This window comes from Fringilla coelebs, assembly GCF_963513975.1.
Source record: "Fringilla coelebs genome assembly, chromosome: 2".
Taxonomy (NCBI): Eukaryota; Metazoa; Chordata; class Aves; order Passeriformes; family Fringillidae; genus Fringilla; species Fringilla coelebs.
The window spans coordinates 64,530,452-64,552,793 of NC_140029.1; the positions used below are offsets into that span (position 1 = coordinate 64,530,452).

Consider the following 22,342-nt stretch of genomic DNA (forward strand, 5'->3'; position numbering starts at 1 on the left):
CCTGCAGCCCCTGCCCGACCTGCACTGGCTCTGCCTCGGGTGCAGCCTCTCAAAGCTGTCATGCCATGGGAAAGGCACTGAGAGGCATCAAACCATAGCAGCAGAAAAGTTTACAAAAACTGCGAGGCTGGGATTTGGAAGCAGATGGTGGGGCTGGCTGGGGTCTGGTGGACTGGAGGCAGTGTGACCCCACACAGAGTTACAGAATCAATTAGAAAAGACTTGGAAAGTCTTGGGAAAGACTTCAGCAATCATTAAGCCCAACCCCCAGGTCAATTGGACAATGGCACTAAGGTGTCATGTGCAGTCTTTCCTTGAACACCTCCAGGAATGGTGAACCCACCATCTCCCTGGGCAGCCTGTTCCAATGTCTAATGACTCATTCCATGAAGAGTTTCTTCCTAATGTTCAACTTAAACCTCCCAGCTTCAGACTATATCTTCTTGTCCTGTCCCTATTTATTTGGGAGGAGATGCTGACCCCCACCTGGCTCCACCCTCCTTTCAGGCAGTCTAGAGAGCGATGTCTCCCCTGAGTTCCTCCTCTTCAGGCTAAATAACCCCAGGTGCACCGTGTAGGACAGACCCATCACCATCTCTGTTGCCTTCTCTGGACACACTCAAGCACCTCAGTGTCCTTCCTGAATTTAGGGGCCCAGAATTGGACACATTACCGGAGGTGTGGCCTCGCTAGTGCTAAACTCACTGTCCTGGTGGGCACACTATTGCTGGTACAGGCCAAGATGCACTGGCTTTCTTAGCCACAGTCTCTTGGCTCACGTTCAGCCGCTATCATCCAGCTCTCCCAGGTCCTGTTCCGCCCGGCAGCTTTCCAGCCCCTCTGCCCCCAGCCTGCAGCGCTGCCTGGCGTGGTTGGGACCCAAGTGCAGGACCTGGAATTTGGCCTTGTTGCACCTCTCGCTGTTGGGTCTCAGCCCACCGTTCCAGCCTGCCCAGAGCCCTTTGCAGGACCTTCCTGCCCTGCAGCAGACCGGCACGCCGACCCGAGCCGGCATGGCCCACGGCCGCCCCTCCGGGTGGATGGGGAGCCCCGCTGCCCGCCCGCGGCCTGTGCGGGCTGAGCGGTGCGGGGGCGGCGCGGGCCGCCGGGGCCGTTATCATGGCAGCGGGCGGGTCCAGCCCGGACCGGGCCGGCCCGGCCCAGGCCCAGCCGGGCAGCACCACCGAGGCCTTTACCCGCAGCCCGGGGGCGGTGAGGCGTGTTCGAGCTCCGCGCCTCAGCTCGGTGGGTGAGACGGGCCGCCGGCGCGGAGGCGGGAGGGAGGGCCGGCCGGCCGGGATACAGCCCTCAGGAAGTTTAACCCAACTTTCCGCTGAGTCTGCGGGGCGCCGGGGGCGGTGTCCGGGCTCGACTTTGAGCCCCGCGGCCGCACCGAGGTGAGGTAGGGGGAGGGCTCCGGGGGGCGTGCGCTAGCGGGATGCAGCGGGAGCGAGTGCGGGCCTCCCGTCCGGGACTCTGCGGTGTGCCGGCTGGCAGCGCCCGGACCGGCTCCCTGCGCTCCGGTCCGCGCCCGCAGCTCCCCCGGAGGTGCCAGCTGAGGCTCCTCTGTGTTTCAGGGCTTGAAGCAGGGCGAAATGCTTCATCGTGAGGTAAAGATGCTGTTATCGCTGTGGTATGTTTGGTGTAGTCAAAACCCTTTCATCAGAGTGCTGAGTGCCTTTACTCTCATTAGTGTTACGGCTAAAAGATTGAGCTTTGTCAACCGTAGGAGGAAATAGTTGAAAATGAAGCAGAAGCCTGGCTTCTGGGACTGGGAGGGTGAGGCTACTGTAGGATGCTGCTGTTCACTGTTTCTTGTACTGTCTCACTTTAACTCAGTGTGCTTCTCTTCAGGTCATCAACAACAGCAGAACAACAACAACAGCAACAACAACGACAGGCAAAATGACAGCTGTGAGGTATGAACAAGGGACCCAGCCAAGAGAGTCATGTGGGTGAGTGAAATGAACTGTGCCAGTGAGGGGGTTTGGGATTGAATATGTGGTCCCATCTTTAGGTTCTTAGTGCTTAAAATATAACAAAGGGAATAATGATGGAGCGTCTGAAGTTTATATAGTATAGTTTTTTTATCTCCCCTCTGCCACCAGTGCTGTTGTCTGACAGTATCTTTGGGAGAAATAAGCTGTTTTGATTCACTTCTTGTAAGTAGTTAGTAAGTGATTAATGAGTACAAGGTCTCCATTCCTGAGAGAATAAATCCATGGCATTAAAGTGTGTTCTCTTTTAGCATCCAGACTGTCAAGAGACTTACAAGAGTGTCAAGGTCTCTTGTAGAGCAAGGCTCTTTCTGTGCTTGCTTTAAAAGCTCATGTCTGAGGTTGCCTTTAGCTAGGAGCAGTCAGAAAAGCTTATGCTCTGTATGGAGTGTGTGTGTGAAGGAAACAATTTCTTCTAATATATCCTCCTTTTATTCTGTTCCATCCCCATAGTCAAAGCCTAATTGTAATAGCTTATGGCTGAACACTTGTTCTGTCTTGGGCAACAAGTAGATGTGGAATGATCAGCAAAACAAACTCCCTCTGAGGAAAGCATTATCTACAACTGAATTTTTGTGTGGGAGCACTATGGAAACAGTGTACTTGGGCTTCTGTTTTATCTTTGTATTAAGGATTGTCTTCCTAACTGAAAACACTTTTGTTTCTCATTCTTTTTGTGCATATTTTAATCCCAGTAGAGGATAAGAAGGTAGCATTTGGTGCACTTCATGTGTCTGCAAGTATAAGCAAGTGACCTGCAGCAGAATTGCTGCAGCAGTAGCAGGCTTTAATAAGTGAAGCATTACTGCTGTTCAGTAAGTGTAAACACCCAAGTGAATATTCTGTAAGAATAGCTGGGAAGCAAACCTGAATGCCTATCCATCACTAATGCTTTGCTTCAGCTCTAGGAACAAAATGAGGCAGGTTTCACTGGAAACACTGGAGCTAGGAAATGAGGCTTGAATGCTAAAATTGCTGCGTCAGAATAATTCTTCTACTGAGCCTGATACTGAGTGCAGGTGGTGAAGCATCAGCACTGGTTCCTGAAACTAGGAGCTAGGAATGATGCTAGGAGAAGCATCATTAAACTTCTTGCTTAAAAGGTGGTTAGCCCAGACTTCAGAAGCAGTGCTGGTGCATGGGTCTGTTGTAGAGGATGAACAATATTTGAATCCTCAAAATTATTACACTAATGCTTTAAACGTGCTAGGCTGCCTCAGAACAGAATGGAAACATCAATATTGAATATGTGTGCGTGGATGTTCATGCCCACAAAGCTGTGAAACCAGAGGCAAGGCCTCAGCAAACACTGTGGCTGTGGTATTATGCATCACAGTATTTCTGTGGAGAAGACTGAAATAAAGACTCCTGGATTTTGATGCTGCACTTCTTCTCTGAAATTGTCATGTGGCCTTCAAAAAAACAAAAACTTCATCTGAAGAGACCCTTTTAAGGAAGTTATGGCAAGCAGCCACTACCCCAAAAAACTGCTGTTCTAGCACTAGCTCAGCTGCTGCTCTGGTCTTCCAGTTTCCGGTCTAGTATCCTGCTCTGCACAAACACATCTCTATGGTATGGCTTTTCCTGATGAAAACATTAATTCTCTGTGCAAGAAGGTCACTGTAACAGCCTTAGTGTTGCTTGGACTCGCTGAAGCCATTTTGCATATGCATATTTCTGGCACTTCTAGAGCTTGGACTGTTGAGTCCTCAGCAGACTCGTGGATGCCCTGCTTCAAAGCCCTTTATCCTACTGCTGAACTCATCTGTCTCTTTTGAGGGGGGAAAAGGGGAAAACCTTTGGGAAAGGGGCTGCTAACAGGAAATAGATCAGCACTAACCAAGGGGTTCAGCTGTGCCAACATGGGGGAGGTCTTTCTTCCCCTGCTGCTGGGCATGTGCTCTGGCTCAGGCTGCTGTTCACTTGACAATTAATTCTTTTTGTTGGAACAACAAATCTTAGCAATATACAGAGTTGACACCTCTATCAGTGTGTGACTTGTATTATTTCTTTGCTAGCTCTGCAACAGCTGAAGAGGCCGCAGTAAAGATTGATAATGGTCGTGATGAGAGTAATGGACCAGACAGCTGTTCCAAGTAAGCTAATGACAGACTCAATTTATTTGCTTACCCCCAGAAATGGAATCTGATGAGCCAAAATAAGAAGGCAGGTGGCTTGTTGAAGTAGAGATAAGCCTAGTAAAATGTTTATTATTGACATTTCTTCTAGTACATAGCGAAGACAAATAAGTTGTGGAAGCCTCTTTATCTCTCTAGAGATAAAAGTCCAACCCAAGAACACAAGTCATCTTATTATGGAGAATGGGTAGTAGAAACCACATTGATTAAATTTTCCTAAAGGAATGAGTTTGTGGGAGCACAGAGGAACAAGTGCTGATGAGACAATGAGGTGAATGAGTACCTGGGCATAAGAATAAGCATTGTGGCACACATCAAGACTAAGTTGTCTGTAGTTGCTAGTGGTTACCTCTGTTTTTGAAGCAGTTGTTTCCTGACAGTGTTTACCTCACTGTTACTCTCATTACTTGTTACTCTTACAGCAAACTTAGTCGAGTCAGTAGCAAGTCCTGCAGCTCAAGAACAGTAAACCTAAGCCTGTTATTTCAGTTATTCTGTGTGACATGTTTTTCTAGACTTCAGAATTTACAAATGTATTTCACAAAAAGCTCTAAGCTAATTATGGAATCAAATGTGCCATGTTTCCTTCAACTGATTTAAGATGTTGGCAGGCCAAATTGGAGTGGTGTGTATATATATTTTGGTCTGTAGTGTACGTAGGTACGTAGAGGTACTTGTCCATAGACTGTAGAAGTTGAAGTCTTGGTGTCCCCACTACAATTGTAGGTTTGACTGGACAGACATAGACCAGCAAACCATTAGTGTCACTATTGCAATGTTTCCTTAGATATTTGGCATTCATAAGTACCAGGAAAAACTTTTATATGTTAACCTGCCTTCAGGACATGTTATTACATACTTGGCTTCTGTAGGAATAGTGAGTACTACAACCCATGTATATACTTCCAGCTTAAGAATGCAAATTTTTGCTGGTTAGACCTTGTACCTTAGTTTAGACTAAGAATCTAATAATGAAAAATGTGAGTTAATTCAGTAACCCCAGCAAGATGCTTCCTCAGCACTTCAAAAGTACCTAGCCTTGTTTTAAACTGGGTTATTGAAGTGCACCAAGTGAAATGCAATGCTTAAGTTGTCCTAGAGGAAACAGGTATTTTGGACAGGATCAGTGGGATGCAATGTGCATTACTGAGCTGACAAAAACTTCTTGTTAACTGTGCAAAATAAATCTATCAAGACTTTTTGTCAGTGTGTTAGGACTAATGGTAAGTCCTGCTGTTAGTGATATGCTTGAAAAAGGTATTTTCTTCTAAGTGTCAAAGAAAAGACTTGATGCTTACAGTAGTTAAGTAATCTTGGGATTGCTTAACAGACTGGCAGTCTGTTTTTCACTGTCAGCACTTGAGTTTTGCAGGTTCTACACCAAGAACTCCTACCTTAATTCTTGGTGTAATCTAAAGAGGTTTAGAGCCAGCAAGAGTTACATAAAAGCTTTGTTCTAAACCTAAGGGCTTAAAGCATACCAAAAAGGCAACAAAATCTACTGTAATTGGAAACAAGAGCTGTGACCTTGCCAGGACTGAAGATAATTCTCACAACTGGAAGAACTTGGCTTCAGAAACACTTTTTCTTAGAAAATTATTTGGATTTTTAATTTGAAAGCCAAACTGATGTTTGTTTTTTAAAGTAGAAGTAGGATTTCTATTCCTCTATTCCAAAGGCATGGGAACTGTTAACAAGTGCAGCTCTTTTTAGGCCTGGGAAAAAAAATGGTCTGATAAAATAAACTAATATATGGAATGAAATATATTAAGAGATGTTTGTCTTCCAATCCTCCTCTTGACCAATATAAACTCACTTCTTATAGATTACTAAGCCAGAGTTGAAGTGTCACTGGAATTGTGACATGGAATAATGTTATGGATAAATACATACTGCTGTATTTCTAGGGTCTGGAAGCTGATGAATACTTTTTCTAACAAGTGATCAAAGCACTGTTTTCAAGTACTCTCTTAACCTATATACTTCATGAATGCAACTGAGTAATCTCATTTTAGACAAGCCACTACTATGCAGAATACTAAAACTAAAGGAATGTGAACAAAAGAATATAACAGTACCCTCGTGGCTGATATCTGTAGAAGAATGTCACTTGTCTTGATGTCAGTTCTCTTCTCTTGCAGTGCAACTAGAAGAAAAATTGCCCCATTTGTGATGTCATTTGGATTCAGGTAAAAGCTTGAGCTTGTAATGATGTGGGGAAGGTAAAGATAGTCTCCATTTCTGGTGTAAGAACTTAAGAATTCTATAAATATCAGTAACTCCAGCTTGCGTTGTCTGAAAGTACTGAATCCTTTGTCACCCCTAGGAAAGGTAACTTGAGAAAAGTACTAGAATTGAAAAATAAGACTTAAACAGATATGACTACATTCTCCAAGAAGAACTGAAAGTCAGAACTGTAAATGTTATTGTCTTGAATAAAACCTCTTTAATGGGTTATTCTTGCTGGCAGCCTTTGAATAAACAGTTGGTCAGTTGTGTGTAGTTTAGGTACTGGGACAAGGTGAGCCATTAAAGATAGTTATTTTTAAGGACTGCATTAAGTCATGCGAGGGAGAGAGGCTGAGTAAGGTGAAAGCAGAAATGATACTTGTATGCCTTAAATAATTCAGGTTTGCACTGCTTCCAGGTAGCTGTGAAATCATAAACTGATAACTACAGCTATGTCTGAGATAAATGTATTGTTCCACATAGATGATGGTCTTTGTGCATATCACTTAAAAATGCAGTTGGAAACCTTCATCTTCTAATTAAGCAGGCTTCAATCTATGTAAGAGATCACACTCTTGCTGGAACAGCTTAAAAATCGGCTTGTGCTGTTTAGTTGGTAAGTGTTCATTCCTACCTCTCTAACTTCCTTGTATTTTTCTCTTTGCAGAGTATTTGGAGTTGTACTTATCATTGTGGACATTATAGTTGTGATTCTGGATCTGGCTATCAGTGAGGGGAAGAAGAGTACAGAGATACCTGAAGGTGTTTCCCTGGCAATAGCACTCTTCTTTCTCATCGATGTTCTCCTCAGGGTGTTTGTTGAAGGGTAAGACATAGGCAAAAATGAAGTCCATATGGCAAGTCCTCAAGCTAGGAAGGAAGCAGAACTTCAAGCTTGAACTATGAACATTGTGTCCTATAGGCTAATTGTGTGGTCTCAGATAATAGCCATGTCTTTTCTTGGCTGTGTATGTTGGTGGTTACCCTTCTATAGAAGAACCTTGAAGTATTTTCAGTATAAGTGAGCACTTGGGAACTACACAGCTTTGCCATAACTTGTGTGTATATCAGTGATAAGATTGCTTTTTTAGTGAGACTCCAGTGCATAGTGTTAAGAAAAACTGCAGGAGAGCTTGCTCGAGCAGTAGCTCTGCATAGATTCTTCTCTTCTTGATATATTTCAGTCTTTGCTATGTATAATGGCATCTATCTAAAACTCTCCTTGGTTTCAGCTTCAGGAACTATTTCCAGTCCAAACTCAATATTTGGGATGCATGTATAGTGGTGGGCACGCTGTTAATTAATTTGACGTACTGCTTCTTAGATGTCGATGCAGCAAAGGAAATACCAAGGTAAGAGTGGTATGGCAGCTGGTAAGTGTGAGCTCTTTTCTTGATAATCTTCTAAGAATTTTCTTGGACACCTCTAAGCCAGATTTGTGCATATGAGATCACAAATGGGACTGTGATAGTTTGTCGTGGTACAGACCAGTGGAAGATAGACACATGCAGCTTTGATCTGTGGTTATGCTGTAGCCTGTCCCTGCCTCAAAGGCAGAGGGGATCTGAACATAGTAGTTGAGGTAGCTAGAAGGGGGGCCATCAAATACTCTGACTCAAGCACTCTTAGGGTAGAGGTGTGCAGTAGCCCTAATAGAGAGGAGGGTCTGAAAAAGGCAGAAAGAAGACTTGCATTATTGTAGCAAATGGAAGGGACAACAAAGGGAGGATCTCTGTCTAAAGGATCTTGCAATAGAAAGAGTTGCCAAACTGTCTTGTTTCCTTTGCTTTGCTGTCCCAAAAGCCTCATGGTAATATAATGATGGATTTTTTTCAGCCGTGCTCTGGGGAGAGGGACATGCAGATTATGTGCATAAGCTGCTTCAAGTCTAATTTCCTTCAGATTTCGGTATCTTGATCAGATGATAACCTGTGAGATGAATCCATTCCTCATGGAGACAGACCTACAACTTTAAGATGAGTTTATCTGCACTAGGTTTGACTTAGAGAAACTTTCTTGCATCAGCCAGAGAAAAGTTGAGCTTTAAAAAAAAAAAAAAAGTCACCCCCTGCCCAAAATTCAGCTGACTAATGGGCATAAGAGGGGAACATTTCTTCTGGAACATTATTCCAGAAGAAAACAAAAAGTTTAGTTATTGAAGAATCCAGAGTTGGACAAATATCTGTAAGTAATAGTTTTCTCTTAAAGTGCTTTCTAAACCTGGATATCAAGAAGTAAAACTGTCAAAGGAGTGGCTTTTGCAGCCTAGTTTCCTCTTAGGTTGTCTTAAACAGTCATTGGAGTTTTTAATTATTACTTTCCATTTCTGTGGGCACGTTTTTCTAAAACAGCTTTCATCTTATAGCAGCACCCAGATAAAGGAGGGTAAAGGAACAGTGTGACACTCCTATCTCTACTAGGCTATGCTAGTAGTAGGCCTGATCCTACACTGGCTGTAGATCTGTGTGTGCAATTTCTTTGTATTCTGACTTGCTGAAGTTGATGGGAATCTAGAATAGGTTTTTGACTCACATAAAGAGGACTTTACACTGCTGCTCTCAGAAGACACTCAGCTGGGGTCTACCATCTTACCCATTCAATTTTTGAGGTCCTCTGCGAGGCTTCCCTTGTTAAAGGCTCTAAAATGGTGTTCTCACCAAAATATTGCTACCTGACAGTAGATGATACCTCAGATTTGACCAAATCCCAAATCTTGAGATGGTGGTCATCCCACCTAACACAGCAGTAATGTCCACAAAATCCAATTAATTCCCAGTAGCCTTACTGGGGTTTATCACTATTCTTTGCTGAGTCCTTCATCAAGAAGCAAACAGTAATCTTAAAGCATCTGATGCATCTCAGAAGAATTAGAATTTGAGCAGATGTTTTTTGGATAAGAGCTTATATACAAGTGAAATTTCAGTGACAGACCATAACCATGCCCTGATAGAGGAATATGGCTTCTCTTTCTAATCTGATCTAGCTGGGTGTGTGTAGGGGTGAGTTAACTGTTTCCTTGAAGTCTGACCGATAAAAGGACTTTGAGGAATGAGAGCTGGGTATCAGTCTGGGAGCTAATGCTTAACAGGCTGCCTTCCTTAAGGGCTTTTATCTTGAAGAGTTGCTTCTCAGAGTTGTGGGGAGAGGGGTTATGAACCCCAGTTTTGGTTCATCCCATTTGCTGCTAGCTCCAAGGAAATTCTGTTTGAAAACAGGAGAGTGATACTGAATTTGGAAGAAGCTCAGGAAAAAACTGAAACTTTCCTCCAGGTATCCAGGACAGCCTTACCTTGCTGACTTTAGGCTCCATATCAGTGGGGGGCAGACTGTGAGCATAACTGGAGTTTTGTCTCCCTTACTGTTGGTATTCACCGGCATTTTTACACAAATGTATCAAAACCTAGAATATGTGGGTGCTGCTTAAAATGTGTGCTCACATTCCTCCTTAAGGAATTAATTGAATATTAGTTTGTCCTAAACTAGGACAAGCCCCCTAGAAGTGTGGGAAAGCAGCTGCTCCTGTTCAGTTGTTTTGATAGAACCACTCACTTAAGCTTCTTTCCTGCTTCAAAGTTCAACAATAGTTCAAAGTTCCTCAAACCAAACCAAGTGTTCAGGTTGCTGAATGATTAAACACAAGATATATACTGATTTGTTCTCAGGTTTCTTAATCGAGTCATGATGTACTTAACCCGTCTAGCTTCTTTTTGGTTATTTTTCAGGTGGCTACATATGCTTTATGTGGCTGCATACACTTAAATGTACAGTTGAGAATAAGCTTCAAGGAACAAAAACTTGGTGATAACATGGGTAATGTTAATGGAATTTATTGCTTTCTGGCCAGAGGTGCCTGTGAAAATCTGTTTGAGCAAGTAGGGGATTTCCTAGTTTTGCTAGTTGTTGAAAACATGTACTTGCAAAAACCCCTTAACAATAAGGCCATTATATTGTATTTGTTCCAAAATCAGCCTGAGATGTCCTAGTTCAACATATGAAACAAAGTTTTAAACTTTCCCTGAAACAGCTTTAAAACAGCTTTAATCTTTGCCTGTAAGTTTATTTGTGTCCATTTTCTTCCATGCTGAATCTGTCCTCTAGAATGGTTATTTTCCTCCGAATTCTGAGAATTGTCATCTTGATAAGAATATTTCGCCTGGCTTCACAAAAGCAGCAACTTGAAAGGGTTACCAGGAGAATGGTAAGTTGGCTTCTTAACATATCTAGACTACTTAGTAGTAGTTTCCAACTCTTTGTCCAGGCAGCATCAGTGGTAAGTAGCAAGAATGACCATGGCCTATTGGTCTGCTGTTGCTAGTGTTGCCCAAGCAGCACATCTGTTCGATGTCCCTGACAGGGCTCTGGAGCTTTGCCCCTAACCTCAGTAAAGCCTTGTCATTCTTGGCTTTGTTCAAGTAAGCGACAACTTGACCTGGAAGGCTGGCATGTCAAAGTGATTGCAAAACCCTGTGTGTCTCAACTGACAGTTTTTAGCCTGTGTGGCACAGAGACTCTTTTCCCTCACATGGGGGAAGGTAGGAGTTTTAATGTGTCTGATGCTTTATTTTGGGTACAAACAAAGCATTCTAGCTGAAGCCCTCTCCACTGTCAATGCCTTTTATTTTCATCAGGGGCATTGAGGCTGTGCTTTAAGCTTCAGGCATGTCCTGTTGTTTAGGAAGAAGTAATCCTTAACTTTATTCTTTTTTCCCTCAGTCTTCAAACAGTCAAATAACAATGACAGATTCATGACAGTATTCATGGAATCTGCAGTGTTCTTTTTACTAGAATAAATTTTGATATTTAAGGATAAAAATTCTCTACAGAGCTTCTACCTAGAAGTTAATACAAGGAATTTGCTCTTGGATAATGCTGTAATGAAGTGAGGCTCTGCTACTCAAGCTTAACTGGAGAGTCCACATCTTTGAATTTTCCTAGTAACAGGCAGCAGTTGGTGATCGTTGGTATTCTTGTGGAAGATTAACTCTCTCCTTTTTTCAGGTCTCTGAAAACAAAAGACGATATGTGAAAGATGGCTTTGATCTGGATCTCACTTACATTACTGGTTTGTGGAAACAAATGTCACTTTGCAGCATGTTATGTCCTGTGAAGATTTGTTTTACAGTTAATAAGAGCTTGTCATGAATTACAGACAATGTTTTAGACTCATGAAATTTAAGTATGAAGTCAAACCAGGCCTACTCCTTTTCTGTAGGATTTTGAAATATGGATTCCCGACTGACACTATTCTTCAGAATTAGCCTTCTGGGAGAGTTGTACATGCTGTATGTAATGATAGAAATTTAGCCTAGTTCCCTAGGCCTAGGGAACCAGTGTTGGGAAACTATTTACTTACAGTATTTTTGCTTCTTATTCTATGGAGACTGACACTTGATGGTGGCTGATGCTTTGGGAAGCATTATTTGTCTTGCTCTAGCTATGCTAAATGTAGAGGAAATCCTACCAGAAATGGGTAGATTGTTCTTATAATTAGGGTAAGAATAAGATATTTCATAAGGATGTTTCTCAGTCATGTAGCTCTTATGTGCAGGGGGGCGTCCTGCTGTTAGTTGTGATTGCTGTCTTCTCAACAGATCGAATTATTGCAATGTCATTTCCATCTTCTGGGAAGCAGTCTTTCTACAGGAATCCCATAAAGGTAAAAATCTTACCTGCCAAATTCACTGTTTCTGAAACCTGTTTCTTTTATAGGTTCCCACTAATTTACATGTGGCCTAGATCATTTCAGTTCTAGTTTTGCTGTCTTTGCTGGTTGGATTGACTGATTGATGATCTGCACTGTGCTGCACTGCTGATGTTGTAGTGTCACAGCTAAACCTAGAGGTTTTTCTCTCACTGGGGACGTACCACTGCTTTGATGCTCCTGTTCTTTGGGAATGTTTTGAAGAATCAGGGTGGTTCTGTCACAGGCTAGTAATGATGATAAGATCTATTCACCTAAATAAAGTTGCTTTAAAGGTCTGTATACATAATGTCCTTTTCAGAGCTCTGCTTCCTGATATTGTAGAAACATATATAGGGCCAGGAAGATAGCTGCAGTAGTACTTTTATTCCAGATGAGAACCTGAGCTGTCAGGTTGGAAAGGCCTTTCCAAGTGCTGTTTGTGAATGCAGTTGTTGATCCCAGCTGGGGGGTGGGGGGTTGAGGTGGCAGTGGAAATAACAAGTAGAGCACTAACTACTCTAAACTCATTATTGCTTAGGAAGTTGCAAGATTTTTGGACACCAAACATCCAGGCCACTATAAAGTCTATAATCTCTGCAGTAAGTATGTTTAGCTGCTGACTATATTTGAGATAAAATTTAATGTATAAGTAAAAAGTATGAAACCAGAAGTGAAGCATGCATGGCTTTAGCCAAGTTACCTCTGTTTTGTTTCATTTTAATCTGTCTATTAACACTGTATTTTAGACACTAGTACATGCTCAGACCAACCCTTGTGTGTTACAAACCACTTTCTTTGTTACAATCCTTCTTCCTTCCTGCCATAACTTCAGATCTGTCCCTATAGGTGAACAAGGCTATGACCCCAAGTACTTTCACTACAGGGTGGAAAGGATCTTCATTGATGACCACAATGTCCCAGCACTACAGTGAGTCTTGTCAAGAAATACGTACATTGTAATAGTTCTATGTAGGCATTTGCCTTGATCCACTAACTTTCCTCTTATTTAGGGACATGCTGAAATTCACTGCCAGTGTCCGGGAATGGATGAGTCAAGATGAGAAGAATGTCATAGCAATTCACTGTAAAGGGGGAAAAGGTAGGATTTCTCATGTGCAATCTGTGTATGCTACAAATCATGCTTCTTGGTTTTTGTAGCTTCTTTGATTAAAGTTTGGCCTTAAACCACACTATGACATGGGTTTGCGATGTAATTTGACAAATACTGCAGACACCGTGATGACTAGCTTGACTACAGTACTCTGTTTAGTATTAAACAAACCCCATTTTTAGGTAGTCTAAATTGGTTCTTAGTCTAAGCTGATATTATATCTCCTAAAATGTTCTTCAATAACTTTTTGGTGTTCTGGCAGCTGGGACAGTAGTGCCCCAGGAGAGACTGGGGATAGGGAGGCTACTGAAATTGCTGCTATTAAAAGTGTTAGGCTGCTGCTTTGGCTTCTTGTAGCCAGCCCCCCACACTGAATATTGTGCACTCAACATGACTGAAACTATCCGTTATTTAGGTTGGAAAAAGACCTTCATATCAAGTCCAACTGTTAATCCAGTACTACCAGATCTACTACTAAACTGTGTCTCTCAGTGCCACATCTGCACATCTCTAGGAATACATCTGGGAGTGGTGATTTGGCAACTTTCCAGGGCATCCTGTTTGACCTGAGCTTGATGACCCTGTTGGAGAAGAAATTTTTCTTAATATCCAATCTAAATCTTCTCTGGGAGAACCTGAGGCCATTTCCTCTCCTCCTATCACTTGTTACTTGATGGAAGAGACCAACCCCACTTCACTATGACCTTTACAGGTCTCCTCGGAGCCTCCTTTTCTCTATGCTAAACACTCTCAGCTGCTCCTTGAAGACTTGTGCTCCAGACCCTTTCCCAGCTCTGTTGCCCTTCTCTGGACACACTCTAGCATCTCAAGGTCTTTCTTGCTGTGAGGGGCCCAAAACTAAATGCAGGATTCAAGGTGCAGCCTTTCCAGTGACAAGGATAGAGAGACAATCACTGCCTTGGTCCCGCTGGCCAGAATATTGCTGATACACGCCAGGGTGCCATTGGCCTTCCTGGCCACCTGGGCACACTCTGATTCATGCTAAGCTTCTGTCAACCAGCACCTTCAAGTCTTTTTCCAGTGTGCTGCTTTTCAGCCAATATTCCTTGAGCCTGTCACACTCTGTGGGGCTCTTGTGACCCAAGTGCAGGTCCCAGCCCTTCACTTTATTGAACCTCCTACAGTTGGCCTTGGTCCATTGATCCAGCCTGTCCCTGCCCTCCAGCAGATCAGCACTCCCACTCAACTTGGCGCCTTTTGTCCTCAAACTGGCTGAGGATGCACTCAGTTCCTTTGTCCAGATTGTTGGTGAAGACATTAAACAGAACTGGCCTCCATCCTGTGCCTGAGGATCACCACTAGTGACCAGCTGCCAACTGGATGTAACTCCATTCTGGATGTAAGGATTCTCTGGGCCTGGCCTCCAGACAGGTTTTTACCTAGTGAAGAGTGCACCTGTCCAAGCCATGAGCAGCCAGTTTCTCCAGGAGAATGCTGTGGGAAATGGTGTCAAAGGCTTTCCTAAAGCCTAGGTAGACAACATCCACAGCCTTTCCCTCATCCATTAAATGGGTCACCATCCCATAGAAGGAGATCATGTTGGTGAAGCTGGACCTGCCCTTCATAAACCCATGTTGGCTGGGCCTGATCCCTGGTTGTGCTGTGTTTGTTGTGTGATACAACTCAAGACAATCTGCTCCATAACTTTAACCCTCTAGAATGTTCCAGGTACTGCTGGATCTTAAATCAAGATACACATGATATTAGTGTACAATGAAGTTTTATGGAAGCAAGAATAGTGAAAGCTATCAAACATATGAGCTAACCTGCAGGTGCTACCTGAACCAGCAGTGGTGTGGGAGCTGTTTTGAAATGCATAAATACCTGCAAGTAAGCCAAATTTCCTTGCAAGTATCTGCCACACCTTTAGCCACCTTTTGTTACTACTGCAAATACTTGGCTTAAAGTAGGTGGTTACTTAACATTAAATAATTGCCCCCAGGTGGAGCTCTGTCTTAGAAGGTTTTGCAAAACTGAATGTTGAAACTACCTGCAGGTCAAAACCAACTTGAAGAGCAAGTGTAGGGAGGTCAACTTGACTTCTGAAATTTTTAAATTAAGAACTGAAACTAAATCAGCATCTTCATGCTAGCAGACCGGATGGCTTCTTAGTAGGGTTGCAGGGAAAACAGTTGAGGCAGAGAAACAAGTCTTGACACCTACAGCATTACACTTACAACTATAAACACTTACAAGTTTCAGTTTATAGCCTCATTTAGTAGAGTGCTTGACTGTATTTCCTGCTGGAGTATGCAGATACTACCCAGCTGCCTAAGTGTCTCTAGTAATGAGAATGTGGGGACAAGGACCAAGTTAATACCACAAACAATACTACACACTGTAGTATCTTTTCTTTAACTCATTCTTCTCAGAAATACTTGACTACTTGTTTCACTTATAACTCTTGAAATAGATAACAGGAGATGACTTCACCTTCACAAAAATAATCCAAAATACCTTTGAACTGCTCTAATTTAACTTGTATGTCTAATACAGGCAGGACTGGAACAATGGTCTGTACTTGGCTCATAGACAGTGACCAGTTTGAGAGTGCAAAGGTAAAAACTGCTGGGGTTTTTTAAATTTGTTTAGTATTCAAAATGTCCTGTTAGGATTTACTGAATTGGTGAAATGCACTAATACTCTGCAAAAATTCTGAACTAGAAAAAGGATTCTCTGAAAAGTCTGGTTTTAAAAATGTTCATGAAAGTCTCGCTACAGTGTAAATTCTGATGGAGACTATTTGTGTTCTGAAAGAAGTGAAAAAATAGCATTTAACAGGTTACCAACTTGAAGGGTTCTTTTTGGAGGAATAATGTGTCTAGGGTCTTGATCAACAACTTAAGCTGTAGGTGACTTCTGAGCAAACTCTCCTAACGATAGTATCTCTGGTCTTAAGTGGTTTTAAGCAAATTTTTTCCCAGTCTCCCTCCAAGTAGTGTGAGGCATCAAGAATTGTCTTGTCTTGACAGCCAGCATTACAAAAGGAAGCTCTTCTAGGAAAAGGGAGAAAGATCAAGTCCCAGCCAGGACAGGTGCTGATGCTGCTTTAGTATCCCAGGTCTGATATATCAGCTGGAGGCTGGGGATGCAGAAGGCCCAGGACACTCAAGGTAGTCTGGGCAGACTGTATATGCATTTAATCACTTGTTCTCCTCTGAGTTTGCTTTGTGAAGATATGAGCTAGTGTTCAGCTTGGTCTGCCACAGACCACTTGAGAAATATAAATGGTTCTAAAGCAGTCACTTGAAAGTCATATTGCTCTCCTTCACTCTTTAATGAATGACAGATTTATGTGTCTGACTGCCTAATTTGTGCTTTCTTCTTGTAGTTAAAAGTGTCCTTTAGAAGGTACCAAAATAATGATTGCATATTTCCACTTGCATTCCTTTACTGGACTTGAGTAGTGTAGTTCTAGTTTACTGTCTGCTTCTTAAGAAGGAAAATGGTGGTGGAATGGACAGCTTAACCCTTGAAATTATCATTCTGTGTAGGAAAGTTTGGACTACTTTGGGGAGAGAAGAACTGATAGAAGCACAAGTACCAAGTTTCAAGGAGTTGAAACCCCCTCACAGGTAAGCTCATGCAGGTTCAGAGCAGTAGTCAAACCAATACTAACCTTGTGAGTGCTTATGCTGCCCTACCTCCCCTGCCTTGTTTCAGAGATGTAGGTTCCTATTACTTGCTTAACTCCTGAACTTTCTGTACTTTTTCATGTGAGAGTTGGAATATGAACAGCTGACAGGGTTGCCCTGCATCTTTCCCCCTCCCCTTATACCTTTCTCTGATCTGAAGTACAGTATCTAGGATAACAACAGAATTCTGGAGATTGGGAAAGCTTTCTGTCCAACCCCACTGTTCCAGCAGGGTGACCTGGACAGATGTGTCTGGTCAGGTCCAGAATATCTGCACAGATGCAGATTCTACAGCATGTCTGGGCACCCTCACAGGAGTGTGACTCTGTAAGGCAGTTGGACTGCTAGCAAGGATGCACAGAAGCCTGCAGCTGAGCCTGGGATGGGGCAATGGCGCTGATTTGGCTTGGGTGGAGAAATGCATCTTCTGAAGACTGCATTCATTGGGAAATACTATACAAGGTTTTGCCTCAGACCACATTTTTGCACATCTTAATTTACTGTTCTGTGTGATGCAGAGTTGGGAAGTGAATCTTGTGATGGGTACTTAAAATTGCTGGTATAAAATAGAAGTATAGCTGTCCTTCAATAAAATGAAAATTTCTAGTATGCTTAAACATTCAGCCTCTTAAGGCTGCAATATAAAATATCCTCACTTCTTGCTGAACTAAGAAGTATAGAATTCCTCTTAAAACATAAAATTTAAAAGCTGTTTAAAAATGTAGATGTTGAATTTGTCTAGAAGATGGTTTCTGCAGGGAAAGGGGAGCAGAGTAATTGTCTTTCTTCTTAGCTTTGGACTTTGAAGAACTAAAAACTTGGTGTAAAAGATCTATTTAAATCCTACTTCTGCCTAGAATTAATGTTTGGTGGGTACAGAAACTGCATAATGTGTCTGGGTTTTTTGCATTACAGAGTAGGTATGTTGGGTATTATGAGATCCTGAAAAACAAGTTTAACTTGGAACTCCCACCAGAGAGACAACTCAAAATAAAAAACCTCAAAATCCACACTATACATGGTAAGAACTCTTGTATTTGGGCATTCCTCTATCTGGTAATGGTTTCCTGTTACAGGCAGCTGATAACTGTCTCTCTTACTGAACCTATGGTCAGAATGTAAACTTACTGGTATTTGAGAATTTAAATGACACAGAACACAATAAAGAGTATTTTGTAGTCAGTTGCTCTGTGTTGTGTCACTTTCTAGATGTCTGACCAAGTGATGGCTCACATACAACCGGCCCTTTTTTTGAAGAGGAATCACTTTTTAAGTGAGACTAGCTTCCCGTGTGGAACTGGATCCACTAGTGTTTCTGAGCTTTAGATACATGCCTGTTACAGTACATGTGTGCTGATAATCTTGATCAAAGGCTGGAAGTTCATCACTCCTTGTTCCAGGGGAGTTCAAACTGCTGTTACTGTTCCGTAAATGGAACTAGATTTTACATTAGCCTGTTCAAAATGCAATTTTCAGCTATTGAATCCTTTAGCTTACCTTTGGCATTTGAGTTCTCTAGAGTCTTGAGCAAGGCATTCTGGAAAGAAAGCAGTTTTGAATGGGATTGCACTTGGTTTTCAGGACTACTTATATTTCCAGCTAATGTCTTTACTTCTGGTATAATGAAACAATTTGTTCCTAGGAGTTGGGAAAGGCAATGGAACTGATATGAAGGTGCAGATAATAACAAGGAAGAGAGTTGTACTACAATGTGTATGTGGCAATCAAAAAAACTGCAGGGTGAGTACTATGAAGACACACAAGTTGAGTCACAGAAGCTAAAAGCTGATTTATAGGTTAAAAGTGTCTTAGTTTTGTCCAATATTCAATTTCTACCTAGTCTAACTAAATGGATGATGTAAATTCCAAGACAAAAAAGCTAAACTTTGCAAATCTTAGGAAATGTAGTGGTGAGATAGTGAAAGGTTTCCCTGGGAGTCATTTAAAAGCAAATAGTTCACTCTGTCCTGAGCAGCTTAAACTGTTGTCTGTTATTCTAGCACTGCTGTTGTATTTGTGTACCATGAATGAGTAGTTAGGTCTTGTCATGAATTGGTCCCTTGTCTTGCTGCAGAAACTTTCATAAAACAAATTCTTTATTCTGTTATCCAGCTTTTCTTTGATTCTGAAAGTGACACTGTAGTCATTGGCTTGGAAGACTGCCCTGTTCTAAGTGGTGATGTGAAAGTCAGATTTGAATGCAATTCTGTAAGTACACCAGTGTGAAGACCTTCAGTTGGGTATGGGGAGAGGCTGCAGTGCAAACAGCAGTGGGTCCTGCCTGGCTGGGGAGCATGGAGCAGAATCTGTTCCTTCCCAGTGACTCCTGCTGTGTGTCACTGTGCAGTGAGGGATGCAGCAAGTGGTGTAATATCAGCCTAGGCAAGCAGGGGAAGCACCTGGCTGTTCAAACAGCAGTACAACCCAGGCATTTTAGTTGGGTACGTGCTGCTCCTAACCATGGGAGTCTCACCTCATTTTATTGAATGACTTGGTACTGAAATAATCGCAGAGAAAATAGTGATCTGTGTATGATTTGGGGCTCTTCAAGTGTACTGATTCTGGCACTACAGCTTTTTAAACCAAATTAGTGAAGAAAAGTGGGTACCTTTGCTCTACAAACAAAAGTTCTGTCATGTAACACAGTCCTTAAACAAGGTGTTTGTGTTTAGGCTCTTCCAAAAGGCTATGATGGCTGCCCATTCTTTTTCTGGTTCAACACTTCCTTTATTGAAAATAACAGGTAAGGATATTAGTGAATGCCTTCAGATCCTAACTTCTGGTGTCTGCATAGAGCTGAAAGATCATAGACATAGTACTGAAAGCTGAGATAGGGCAGGCCTGATCAGCCAGCTAACTTTCATGTGGGTACTGGTCTTTGATCCTCAGCTGTAACTTGTGAGCTGGCAGTTTCTCATGCTGTGACAAATATAAAAAGCTCCCATATGTTTAAAATCTTAACTTAAACCACTGGATTATTTCCTGGGTGCTCTCTAACCATTGTTAATGATTTTGAATTAAAAAATGTAATGCTAAATATTCAAATCCGCCATCCTCTATAGTATGGCTGCCTGAGAAGCAGGAACTCAGTAGCTTAGCAGGCAGACATTAACACCACAGTTAGAGGTACTTGGGATCACAAAGAAAGGCCTTCTTATGGCTTCTCATGCTCTTGATAAAGTTAGAAATTACTGTGATTTTGCTTGCAGAGACTGGAGCTCCTGGAAAAGCTCCAGCTGGTGAAAGCTGGGGCTTCTCTGCCTTGCTTTGGGAGTGATATAGAAATGCAGAGACAAGAGCCTTATCTTTGGTCTGCCTTGCTTGACAGATTTAGGTAGAGGAACAGTGAACTTCGCATAGGAGATAGAATTACTGGGTTCTCCATGTCTGGAATAGAAAGAAGACAGTTTTTACTTAACTGATCCTGTTAGAGCCTGAGGAGAGGTAGCCATGAGTTTCTTTGTAACAGTTAACTTAATATGCTCAGCCAGCAATGCACCTTGCAGTCTCGATGCAGACCTATTAAACCAAGCCAGTGCCAGGAAAAATGTGTGCCAACTGTCTGATGGCCCTGCAACATTGCCATCTTGAGGGTTTTGCTGAAGAGCTTTGTTTCCTCCAGAACTATGGAGGATGCCCTGCTAGGCTAACATTTGAGTACTTTCAAATCCTTGCCTTTAGGAGTTTGGTTATTAAATTCCTGGCACTTGCATCATATCAGGAGGCCTTGAGCTGAATGCAGTAATAATTTCTCTCTGTCTTGCACTGTGGGGCTCTGGGAGGGTGGTGGGGAGCCAGTCCACAAACCCATCAGGTTGCCTTTGTTTCTGAGATGACTTAAGATAGAAAACGCTGTGCAGGCATGGCTGATGTCTGTTTAAATTCAAGGTCTGAGGCTGGATTTAATAGTCTAGAAGATTTTTCAGCTGGCTGAAAGGAAAAGCATGTCTTAGGCTATAAGATATGCTACTGAATTTTGTCTTTCAGACTCTACCTTCCCAGGAATGAGCTGGATAACCCTCACAAGTCTAAAACATGGAAAATCTATAGCGAGACATTTGCTGTGGAGGTGAACTTTATGGATGCATAAGGGAAATCTGAAAGAAGGAAAACATGTAAAATTCATGTCTTTCCTGGAGAATGTCTTGCTGTTTCAGTATAAAGTGAAGCAGTGTCACTTGGATGTATCTACACAGAAATACACTAAGTACAACTTCTCAAATAAAGCTACATGAAGTTCTGTTGCAAGGGGCCAAAATACTGTGAAGAGTTACTTAATGTCATTTGACTGTCACATCATGGGCTGTTGGATTCCTCGAGGTTAGATATCTCTGCATACAGCTGATTCTTGTTAGAGTAATCAAAAACAATTACTTGTCTTTAAGCATGAGCATTACCATGATGGTGGATGAAGACAAGCAGTCTGCATGAGACTGGAAAAACCTGACATGATTCCCTCAGCATTGGGGTTTTCCACAAATCAGTAGAATATGGGAATTTTGAGGGAGATATATGAATCTCCCTCTGTTGGATTGTTGCTTCTTGAGCAGAAGCCTTGCTATTGAACTGCTCTTCATCAGTTATCAGTGATGTAGTGCTTTGAGCAAAACCTGGCCTGGGAGCTGCCTGTGGAGGTTGGAGACTGCACAGCTGCTGGTCTACTGCTGTACCTCCCCACAAAGGGCTGCAATGGCCACTTGCCCTAAGGCTTAAGACTGCCTCTCTTTAGCTCCTGAGCATTCCAGCTGCCTGGGATCAGTTAGTGTGGCTGCCTTAATACCTGCATATGAGGGGTTTGATCTGTGCACCTGCTCATTTGAGCAAATAGTGCAAATGCTCACTGGCTCCTCTTGAGTTGTACTAAGACCTGTAATGCACAAATTTCCAGGATGCTTATTCTACTTCCAACTATTCTCAGCAGTGCAGCTCTTCTGTGGAGACTGTAACTTCATTTGTGTGAAATGTGTTCAGGAATTAGCTTCTTGGTTCTGCTGCTTCATTAGTCTTTTTGTTCCTGGGAACCAAAAAGTGGAAGGGAAATGACATAGCTTTCCAGTTAATGAAATAAGCAGAGAGGTCATATACCTCGCTGTGCTTACTTGAAGGTAGTTATGTACTAGGAAGTTATGTACTATGTACTATCACGTGTGGGCTCAACTTCTGCTATTGCTATGTATTTACTTTAGTGTCCGTGTGAATGTGGCTAGGGGCTGAAAAAGGATGCCCTCTCATTGCAGCTCCAAGTGGCTGATGCCCAAGTTCATTTTGGCTTAGCTCAGGCAATTGGATATCTGTCCACTGTCCTAGGATGCCCTTTCATCTAGTTGGCAGGGCACCTATGGTGACCCATCTTCCTGCTTAGGGAGTAAGCCAGTTTGCTCAGATAGCAGCAGAGGCTGTAGCAGCAAGTCAGATTTTCCTAGCTGAAGCACATGCAGTTAAGTAAAAACTAATCTGAAAGCAGGAATGAGGAACAAAATAGCTGTACAAGGGATATACTATGTTTCTCTTGGGAGATTCAGGCACCA

At 42.5% G+C, this 22,342-nt stretch overlaps 1 protein-coding gene across 6 annotated transcripts; it reads left to right on the forward strand.

Annotated features, from left to right (window-relative positions):
• Window positions 1-1,002: 1,002 nt before the first annotated feature.
• LOC311166332 (phosphatidylinositol 3,4,5-trisphosphate 3-phosphatase TPTE2-like) lies at window positions 1,003-21,062 on the forward strand. Of its 6 annotated transcripts, none has more exons than XM_084226255.1 (19): window positions 1,003-1,245; window positions 1,855-1,919; window positions 4,016-4,093; window positions 6,277-6,324; window positions 7,032-7,190; window positions 7,597-7,716; window positions 10,463-10,562; window positions 11,363-11,426; window positions 11,956-12,020; window positions 12,586-12,646; window positions 12,894-12,975; window positions 13,058-13,146; window positions 15,676-15,737; window positions 16,674-16,754; window positions 17,730-17,835; window positions 18,457-18,554; window positions 18,927-19,022; window positions 19,487-19,557; window positions 20,802-21,062. In XM_084226255.1, exons 1-19 carry the CDS (start codon window positions 1,120-1,122, stop codon window positions 20,902-20,904), a joined length of 1,674 nt encoding a protein of 557 aa, XP_084082381.1. In that variant the 5' UTR covers window positions 1,003-1,119; the 3' UTR covers window positions 20,905-21,062. The 6 variants fall into 6 exon arrangements, with proteins under 6 accessions (XP_084082381.1, XP_084082380.1, XP_084082383.1 ...); XM_084226254.1 differs by having other exon boundaries at window positions 1,094-1,245; window positions 1,855-1,955; XM_084226257.1 differs by lacking the exon at window positions 1,003-1,245 and adding an exon at window positions 1,277-1,397 and having other exon boundaries at window positions 1,855-1,955.
• The last annotated feature ends 1,280 nt before the right edge of the window (window positions 21,063-22,342 follow it).

Bases quoted from the DNA above. Each gene is read 5' to 3' on its own strand.
- LOC311166332 (XM_084226254.1), top strand. From the start codon at position 1,120: ATGGCAGCGGGCGGGTCCAGCCCGGACCGGGCCGGCCCGGCCCAGGCC. The intron at 16,755-17,729 runs GTAAGCTCATGC...TTTGCATTACAG, and splicing joins GAGTTGAAACCCCCTCACAG to AGTAGGTATGTTGGGTATTA. The intron at 19,558-20,801 runs GTAAGGATATTA...TTTGTCTTTCAG, and splicing joins TCCTTTATTGAAAATAACAG to ACTCTACCTTCCCAGGAATG.